Consider the following 9,156-nt stretch of genomic DNA (forward strand, 5'->3'; position numbering starts at 1 on the left):
TGATGAATATCCTACAGATATTCATATAAGATCAAGATCCTTCATATTCATCAATCACCACTTTACATGTTAGCTAAGGTCAACATAACCCCTTGCATTGCTCCAAGGAACAAAATTTACCCAGAAACTTTGAAGCAAATGCCAAGAATTCATTTATTGAGGCATTTAACTCCACAGAACTCAAGTGAAAGCACAAAAAGCATCCAGAATATGTGTCTCACTGAATTATTTTTTATTTAAAAGAACACACAGCTCCTCGGTCAGCCATCAAATTACAAGGGGAACCTCCACAGAACTGTCTTATGCTTGGCACAACACATAAAAAAGACTTTAGTTAGTTTTGGATGCAGGTATGTTAATCAAGTAAATCCACTCTAGAACATCAATTCAGACCACTTGCCCCAAGGAGTCTATCACTTGCAGTATAAGACCCAATTTCTAAAATACTAAGAACAAATACACAATCATTTCAGATAACACATTTACCAAGATGCAGACTTCTTGTAAACTGAAACTGCAGGAAAAAACAGCATAAAAGACCTGGATTCCTATAGTTGTACTCACCACTTTGAGTATCTTCATCTCCTATCCACTCGATATTTTCCAACATCCTCCTTTCCTCCTCCGGAGAAATAATCTTTTCAATTACCGTTAAGCCTGGAGGTAAGCTTGCAGGAACAGCATTTTGCAAGGAAACTAGGGTGTATGAAAAAAAGGAGAATGCTGTCACTGTTTAGAGAAAATAAAACCATGTGTTCCCTGAAGGGATATTTATTTTGTATGAGAATATAGTACAGCTGTAGAAATATTTACTTTAACGATACAATATAGCCCTCATTGTGGTCTTATTTGGAAAACGAATGATCCCCCTTTGTCATGATAAAACAGGGTAAGGCTCAAGTTTTGCATCATGCAAAGCACTTCCTAAAAATTTTACTGCATAAGACCAACAAGACTCCACACTACCCAAACACAAAACTACTTGTGATTTTCCTGTCAAAATAACGGTAAGGAGAATTTCCCAGTCACTTCAAGGTTCTACCTGAATTTCATTTTAATTTTGTAGAACTTTGATGATGTACCATGTCAGCAGATTGCTTCTCTAGACAGAGAATACTCTGTAATCAAATATGCACAAATATGGAGTAGCACAATGCAATCCCTAGGTGAACACAAGCATTGGTGATGTAGGGACATTCAGTTTGCTATCCTAATAGCTAAAAATCTATTCACTGTCAGAATGTACAGACCAACACCAGGAACCCTTTTCCCTAGACATTATAAAAGCTCAAAGAAAGAGCAACAGTTCTTACAGTAAATAGCTTATAATCAGCCAAAAAAAACCCCACAACTTGGGGGAAAGGGGAAAAAAAGCCATAAAATTTATTGTGCATATTGAGATAGAAATTACAAGACTAAGGTCATGCAAGAAATCCAATTAACTGCTCGGAGACCTCCAGGCTCCTTAATCGCAAAACATTCACATGCGGTACTGAATGGTCAGAAAATTACTTAAATCTTTTTTTTTTTTTGCCTCCAAGTAAAAGGGTTTAAATTATAGTATCCTATCATGAAATACAAGGAGCAAAGAATATTTTTCGTCCTGAATCTTAGATTCTAGCTTTCATTCTCTGTGTCTACTTACAAAAACTAGTGGGCTTTTAGCTATATTTACAACCCAGGAAGTAAATGCAAAGGAAAGCAATATGCAGGAAGCTGGATATAGAGGAGAGCAGAAAAAATTATACCTTTTTCCACAAAATTAATATATAGAACAACGTTTTGGCCACAGTCTTCCAGTGTTACTTCTTTTCCATTAAGGGCATCAAAGGCTTTCTTGGATTCTTCTGTTGTCTCATATTTCACAAATGAATATGGTTTATTCGGTGGCATTAAGAGTGTTTCCACCTCTCCATATTCTTCTGCTATCCTGAGCAGTTGGTTTCTACTCATCCCATTACCAAGACCAGCATTGGCAATAACCAGGCTCTAATTGAAAAGGAATTTTTAAAAAATTAAGAATTAGCGATTACTCTCGGTTCCTTTAAAACTAACACTCTGCCAAGAGAGCAGCACTATAAAGAAAAATTAAGCCCATGAGCACTCTTTTTTGTAGTCCACATGGGATATTTACATTTCCATGACCTTGGTATGTGGCTCAGGCAACCTTTGCTTGCCTAGCACACATTCTGGCAGAAAGGCTTGCAAGTTCTATCAGAAATACCTCCTCAGTTAATACACGCTTTGAATCAGCACACGTGCGTCAAGTGTACTGCAGGCAAATGGTGACACTGGCACACATAACTTTGGAGGCATCTAAAACACAATTTTTCCAGAGACCTGTTAGCACTAACAAAAACAGACAGAAAATCCTTTAAAGACTGATTCCTTTTTTAAGACAGGTTTTCACATCTTTGTCAAGAAGTCTCTCCAAGCATAGAGATCGATATTCCCAGTCCCACCGTAAGTCCTTCATACATCAGGTTCACCAAAAATAAGCAGCAACCTCTAGAAACATAGCATCTAGTTCTGCTCCAGCATTTTTATCTGAAAATTCTCTCTCTTGTTTTATAAACAAAAGGGATTTATGTCCTATCCTTAGTTAACACAGGCTACTTAATGCATAATGCCTAATTGTTTAATTCTATGCTCTCATAGTGATTTATGTCCAAAACTACCAAGGAACATGCAGTTTGTGAGGACTGTTGCTGGCTTGCCAAATATTACAAGAAACAACAAAATAGCACTATTATTCAAGAAATATCTTTTGAAAATACATAGGTCTTTTCAAAATAAATTAACAAGTTCTTTTGACATCTGTATATCTATATGTCATAACTGGATGCTCAATCTAATCATAGTGGTTGAAAGAAGTTTAAGACCCTTTTCAAGGGTAAATGTGACTCCAAACTGCCAGAACAATTTCCTCAGATTAATTCCATGTAATACCTTTCCACAAAGATTTCAGACAATCTTCTCCTTAAAAGTCTATAAATGTTCTATGACCTTTTCTGAAGGCAGCTGTGAAAGTGTTCAAATGTTTCAAATGACAGCATTTCACTTCTCTAAAAAACCATAAAACGAGGTTTAGCACTGAAGGGAAGGATTATTCAAAAAAAAAAAGGTTATACAGTGAGTGCTGCTGTACTGCCTGTTGCAATGGCTCTGTTAACATCTGTTCCAAGCACTGCATCAGGCTGTCCATTACTGATCACCTTTTTCAAAGTTCACCTCATTCTTAATTATTGTTGTTTTCTAGAATGTTATTAATGGAGAGGCCTATGTATGTGAAGGACGTGCAGAGGCTCAAACCAGTGCTTTCACTTCATCTACACAGACCTACACTACGCAACAGCTGCAGCACATGCAGCAACTGACCATGTTCTTCTGACTGAGCAATTTGGAGATAATCAGAATTTTGCACAAAGCCTGAAATAATTTTCTGTATTCTGGACACAAATTTACCACTAGCACTATGATTTTGTTTCATATATCACTTATTCAAATGTTCTGCCGCCAATAAGGATCTTCCTGGACCACAAAACTTCTCTTTGGATAGATTAGATGCATAATTTGGTACCTTGGACAGTTTGAAGGGGAACAAGTCCCAAATTACAGATCCATTTCCAAGCAACACTAGAAAAACATAGTCTTTCTTCCAAAAAGTTTACAAAATATACAAGATTCCTGAATCATTTTAACATCCGTCCGTGTAGTGTGAAATCCGAGTAAAGACTAAATCAAACTTTGTTACAAAAATGTATAAAAATCTAACTGATGTTTCCACATATGAATGGGAAGAATTTGCAGGATCAGGATGGACAAGGACAGAGTAAATGATACTGCTCTACAGCGTTTCAAGCCATTAGTATCCCTCCACAAATAACAGAGGGAAATTAGAAACTCTCTAACTTCTTCACTCTCTGTCTGCAAGTTTCTGTCATCTTTCCCTACACCAGTATCTGTGAGGTCACCTGATCTGCTATAACTCTATTGTGGGAGAAAATCAAAAAGCTGAGTAGTTTTCCGTTAGGTTAGGGAATAAAGTGGCTCATGATAAAGTTCATTAAGCATCACAAGAAAGCAGAATTCCTTCCTATCTTGTTCCCTTTTGTGCAAGGAAAGAGAAAGCTGTCCCCATTTCAACAGCAGTATGTCAGCCAATCAGTGCAAATCCCACGGAACCACAGCCTTAATTTATCTAGGTGAAGAAAATAAAGTGGAAAAGATTTCTAAAATAGACATATTTTTAATGGGGAGTTTAGATGAGACAAATTACACTTGATAAAAAAAAAGTACAGAGGCAAGAAAGATACACGAGTTAAAAGCCTGAGGAAAAAAAAAAATCACAGAGAAAGAGAAGAAAAGTTTATCTACTTCAATAACATCTCCCATGCTTCCTCCTTCTCCTCAACCCAAGGAACTACTGTTTCAGGTTAAAAAAACTCTTATCCAAAGCCCATCAAAGTCTCTCCACGGACACTGAACTGCTGAAGTACAGTTCTGCTTTGAAATCAAAGGTGCACAGAAAATCCTCGGTGTCAGGAAGTGCATTTTGGAGAACGGCATTTTAAACAAGGCATACATGAGAACAGAACACAGATAAGCAGCATTTTTACACTACCATCAAAATCACAACTACCAGTCACCTGTGTGGCATGGGAGATGCACTCAATGCCTTCATGTCTCATCAGTGTATGCTGAGCTCTGACCTGCTTCCTCAATACCTTCTTCTTCATTTTATGGACTTTCAAATGATCTCTGCTGGTTTTAGCTTCCATGCTGGTGATCTGAAAAGCAGAAGTAACAAGACATAGTAAGTGTCCTGCTTGAAAAATTAAATACTTCAGTGTGCTCTAGAGTCTCCTATGTCATCTCTAGGACAGTAATAGGAGTTCAGACAATTCCAGATTTTATGAATTATTTGGGGTTGACAAAACTGAGCCTGCAAAGTACGCTCTTCCTTAGTCAATTGAAGAGTTTTCCCCATCTCTGAAGTTCTGCTATTAAACTCTGCTTTATTAAGAGGATCTCTCCCAAAAATATAGCTTTAAAAAGACTGTCATGATGTTTGATTTTATTTTCCAATTTTTCTCTTCCTCCTCACTCCTTTATTCACAGTATCACTACACCCATTTGTGGGTTTTAACCTGTCTGCCTCTCCTGTTTTCACACAGTAGTTTCAACTTATTTCCTTCTCTCTACAGTCTCTCCAGAGCACAACATGAGAAAAAAGATACATGTGAAAATGCCATGAGATTTGTATCATCACAGCTTCTAAGTTATTCTCATGCCTCATCAAATGCTTGAGTTGAACTGTTCATTTGGCTCCTAATTGTAAACAAGTATGACATTTGGCCAAACTTGCTTTTTTTGAGAGTAGAAAAATGTGTTCAATACTTATATGTTCAAGAACAAGCAACCAGGATGTTCCACCCTTCATTTAGTACATCTCCCAAGGCCAAACTTAATGCAAATCACATTCCTGTCATGAGAAGGAACAAAAAACTGTGTACATATATATGTTAGCTATTGAATTTCAGGGTAACACAATATTTACCAAGCAGTGAGTTACTTAAGGGTCACTGGCCTTCTCCAGATTTTATTGCATCTTTTGCCACTTTTGGTCTACTGCTATATTGAGATCATACAGTACCTTTCTACATCTCTCTGAGCCTACATTCTTTTCCTTTCTCCCTTCCCACTTCTTTCAAAGCCAAGGGAAGAGTCCAGACCTCATGTAAGATTATAACAAAGCTCCCAAACATTGATGTAGTTTGACTTTGCCTGTATCTCTCCCTATAGCATAATCCCTTACCCATATTTTAGCGGTTTCTTCTCTCCTTTCCCAAAAATCCTCCTAACAGTACAGCTGGACAAGACAACTGCAGTTGTCTGTCCTTTTTCCTTCTTTCATTATCATTGATCTGGCAACAATCCTTTTACCTCACCTCCTCTTCATCTCAAAAAACATTTCTGTTACAGTATTTTAAAGAAAAAAACAAAACTAGGTCAATCACTTCTATATGTACTTATTTAACTGTGTCAACTGCTCCAACAGTCCGTCATCCACTTACATGCCTTCTAGATTTCAAGACTGCAGAGCTGCTTCCCAATACCTAAACTGCAGACACAATCATAATAATATAATAATACAATATAACAATATAATATAATAATAATACCACCAAAAAATGGTAAAGGTAAAAAAAAGTCACATTAGTATTTGCTGCAACTTTGTATTGAATGAATTAGCAAAATTTTTCTTTTAAACAAACACCAATATGCTAGTAAAATTGTTATAAAACATTAAAGTGTTGCATAGGAGTTGTGACTACGTATTCCCTGTGATTGCTGTAGCATTACCATCATCAACCTGCACAACTATTAACTGCACTGAAAGAGAAAAATCTTTAAGGGAATCAGAATGACAAAAGCACTCTGTGGAAATAACGGATTCTAATTCTCCAAACAGGAGCAGAACAAATGTTGCCAAAAAAGACTCAGTCTTTTGCCACTCCTTTCCATTTGTTGGTTCCTCCTTCCACTCTTCTTCTTCCACTTCCAAACCCCATTTTACAGTGGTCTCAAATGAATCAAAACACCATCAAGTCACTGGCATGGTAGGCTCCAACAATTCTATCCTGATATGGTTTCAGAGGCCTGCTGTCAAGTTTGAGACAGCACATGCATGGCTGTAACAAGTTTGAACCCTGACCTCCTGGCATTGTTAAAGTTTCACACATATTTGACCACATAAAGATCATATTTATCTCTGAGTCTGACAAAAAATAAACTAATAAATTACTCAGCACCAAGATCCATCCCACCACCATTAGACACTTGACAGTTCCTAAGCTTTCTTACTCAGAGTGAATTCAAGCACAGCCATGCTAACATGCAGTGGAGGCAAAATGTATGAGAAGAAAATCTCAGAAGTGACAAAACTCAGAAAGGGCAGAGTTTCAGAAAAAGGAGGAGACTACTGAAATCATTATTTCATGTGACTTCAGAAATATAAAGTGTAGAGGCTGAAAAGATCAATGGGTTATAGAATCAATCTTCATTTCTGTAAAATTATTTTTATGACAGATTTGATAGCAAATGTCTCCCATTTCCCTTCAAAGCAACAATGTTTGCTAAGGGCTTTTTGCTGATTTTATACTCTGATTTTTTTTCCCTTCCCAAATATCTTAGTATTTTCTTAAATAATTATTTTCCCACCTTGATGGCAGACCTGCAAATAGGTCACAGCTCATTTTTTGAAAAACACATGCTTGCTTCTAAAGACAAGTAACTCAAAATAGTTCTCTGAGGATTCTTCACTTAATCAACAAATAGGGTTAAACACACAGAGAGCAACAGTCCTCTTAACCTTCATTAGTTAAATAGTGAACAAGAAATCTCAAACTTGCTTACACCAAAAAAGGCACAGTGAGACACACACACAAAACCAAAAAAAACCAAACAAAAAACCCAAACCAAACAAACAAAAAAACCCTCAAACCAAACAACACACAAAAAAACCATTAACATACATAGAAGCCAAGGTACCTGAGAGGGGAAAAATAAGTCTCATGAAAAGAAGCCCAAAAAGTTTACCAGTTCATTCCTCTAAGTGCATCTAATGAGTTACCCTTACCAGGATTTATCTGATTTGCAAGGTCGTTCAGCAAGCCTACCAAGCTGTCCAATTATGAGATTTCATAGAATCATTTAGTTTGGAAAAGACCTGTAAGATGAAGTCCAACCATTAACCTAGGACCGCCAAGTCCACCACTAAACCACATCCGTAAGCACCACCATCTACACAATTTGGTCCAAAAGGCTTGGCATGTCCAACTTTTCTTGCCATACACAGATGCACAGAGGCCAACAGCTTTATAGACAGCCCATGTGCAGGGTTTTCTGGGGAGGGGGTCAGGCAGTCTCAAATTACTTCACAGGAAAGCACAGGAGAGACACATCTTTGACTTGGTGAGGAGAGATTACAGAAAGAAAATAGAAATACAGTACAGGTTAATGCTTTGGAACCAGGTAAATCTGGTTCAGATGGAAAAGCGTGGAGGAGACTATGCACATCACCCATACCAGTCAGACCACTGTCATGAAGCTCCTGCAGAATAGACTCAGCCAGAACAAAATGATTTCAAACTAAAAGGCTCAGGTCTTTCTCATAACATCTACTGGAAAACTTCATCTGATCTCTGGGGGAAGCAGTTCTGAAGTTTAGTCAGGCCTTTAGTCAGGTCCTCAAACTCCCACATTCTCCAGGCAAAAGGAGAGAAGTCATTGCCACAATATTTAACAAACTAGCACAAAAACTGAAGCTGAAAGACTACTTCCTCATAACCTCTGAACTAAACAACGGAACAAGGGGCAGATGAGATGTGATTCAGCTGCCTAAACAGCACATAAAACTGGCAGAGATGCCCTTCTCCACAACGCCCATCCTTTCAGCTGCTGCTCAAGAAGCCGAAGACCTTCTTAACGTGCTGTGTCATGCTTGCCAGTATTGCCTCCACCCCTGAAGGCATCTCAAACAGTACTACCTGCATGGCTGAGACTGCAGAAGCTTCTCAGACAGCTTCAGCTTGGTCTCTGAACTGGGTCTAAATTCTCTGCCTTGTCTGTTGCATCATTACCCAAGGCTCAATTCTGCAGGCACAGAAACCAACAGTTTGCCTTGATTTCCGAGTAAAGGAATCACACTAAACTGCAAGGAAGTGAGAAACTCATTTGGTAGGATCTCACGCCCGTTTTACAAAGGCCAACAAAACTACAGAAGAAAAAGGGATAATCCACTGCTGCATGTATTACTCTTATCACCCCCTTTCACAAGTATTTTAAAAAAGAAGCTCCTGAAAATACATCGAAAGAGTTCGCCCTTGGAATGCGAGCTCAGGTTACAGCAGGTCACACAAATGGCCTGAAACTACTATAAAGGTTAACGTAAAGCTTTATGCAGTGCGGGAACCTTATCTGCTGTAGAAGCGGCTTCCGAAAAGGAAAATGCTGGTGTCCGGGCGGAGCTGAGCGGCGGCCGTCGGCAGAGGGAGCGCCACGATCAGGGATAAGTTTGGTTTTATTACTCAGTTTTGGCTTGTTTTTGTGCCGTGGACACATCAATATAAACGTATACGGATGCTGCATACA

General features: G+C 38.2%; 1 protein-coding gene across 3 annotated transcripts in view; it reads right to left on the reverse strand.

The window, feature by feature from the left end:
- ALKBH8 (alkB homolog 8, tRNA methyltransferase) overlaps positions 1 to 7,735 on the reverse strand; it is a 46,155-nt gene extending 38,420 nt beyond the window's left edge. The window contains exons 1-4 of one of the 3 annotated variants that reach the window (XM_029960981.1): positions 7,637 to 7,735; positions 4,713 to 4,790; positions 1,749 to 1,989; positions 565 to 696 (exon numbers count right to left, since the gene is read on the reverse strand). In XM_029960981.1, coding sequence (XP_029816841.1) covers positions 565 to 696; positions 1,749 to 1,989; positions 4,713 to 4,781 — 442 coding nt within the window. In that variant the 5' untranslated portion in view covers positions 4,782 to 4,790; positions 7,637 to 7,735. Of the gene's footprint in view, positions 1 to 564; positions 697 to 1,748; positions 1,990 to 4,649; positions 4,791 to 7,636 lie in introns of all 3 variants that reach the window. The other 2 variants (XM_029960979.1, XM_029960980.1) reach the window with 2 other exon arrangements.
- Positions 7,736 to 9,156: the final 1,421 nt, after the last annotated feature.

Source organism: Manacus vitellinus, unplaced genomic scaffold, assembly GCF_001715985.3.
Source record: "Manacus vitellinus isolate BGI_N305 unplaced genomic scaffold, ASM171598v3 scaffold_2_pilon, whole genome shotgun sequence".
NCBI classification, from domain to species: Eukaryota; Metazoa; Chordata; class Aves; order Passeriformes; family Pipridae; genus Manacus; species Manacus vitellinus.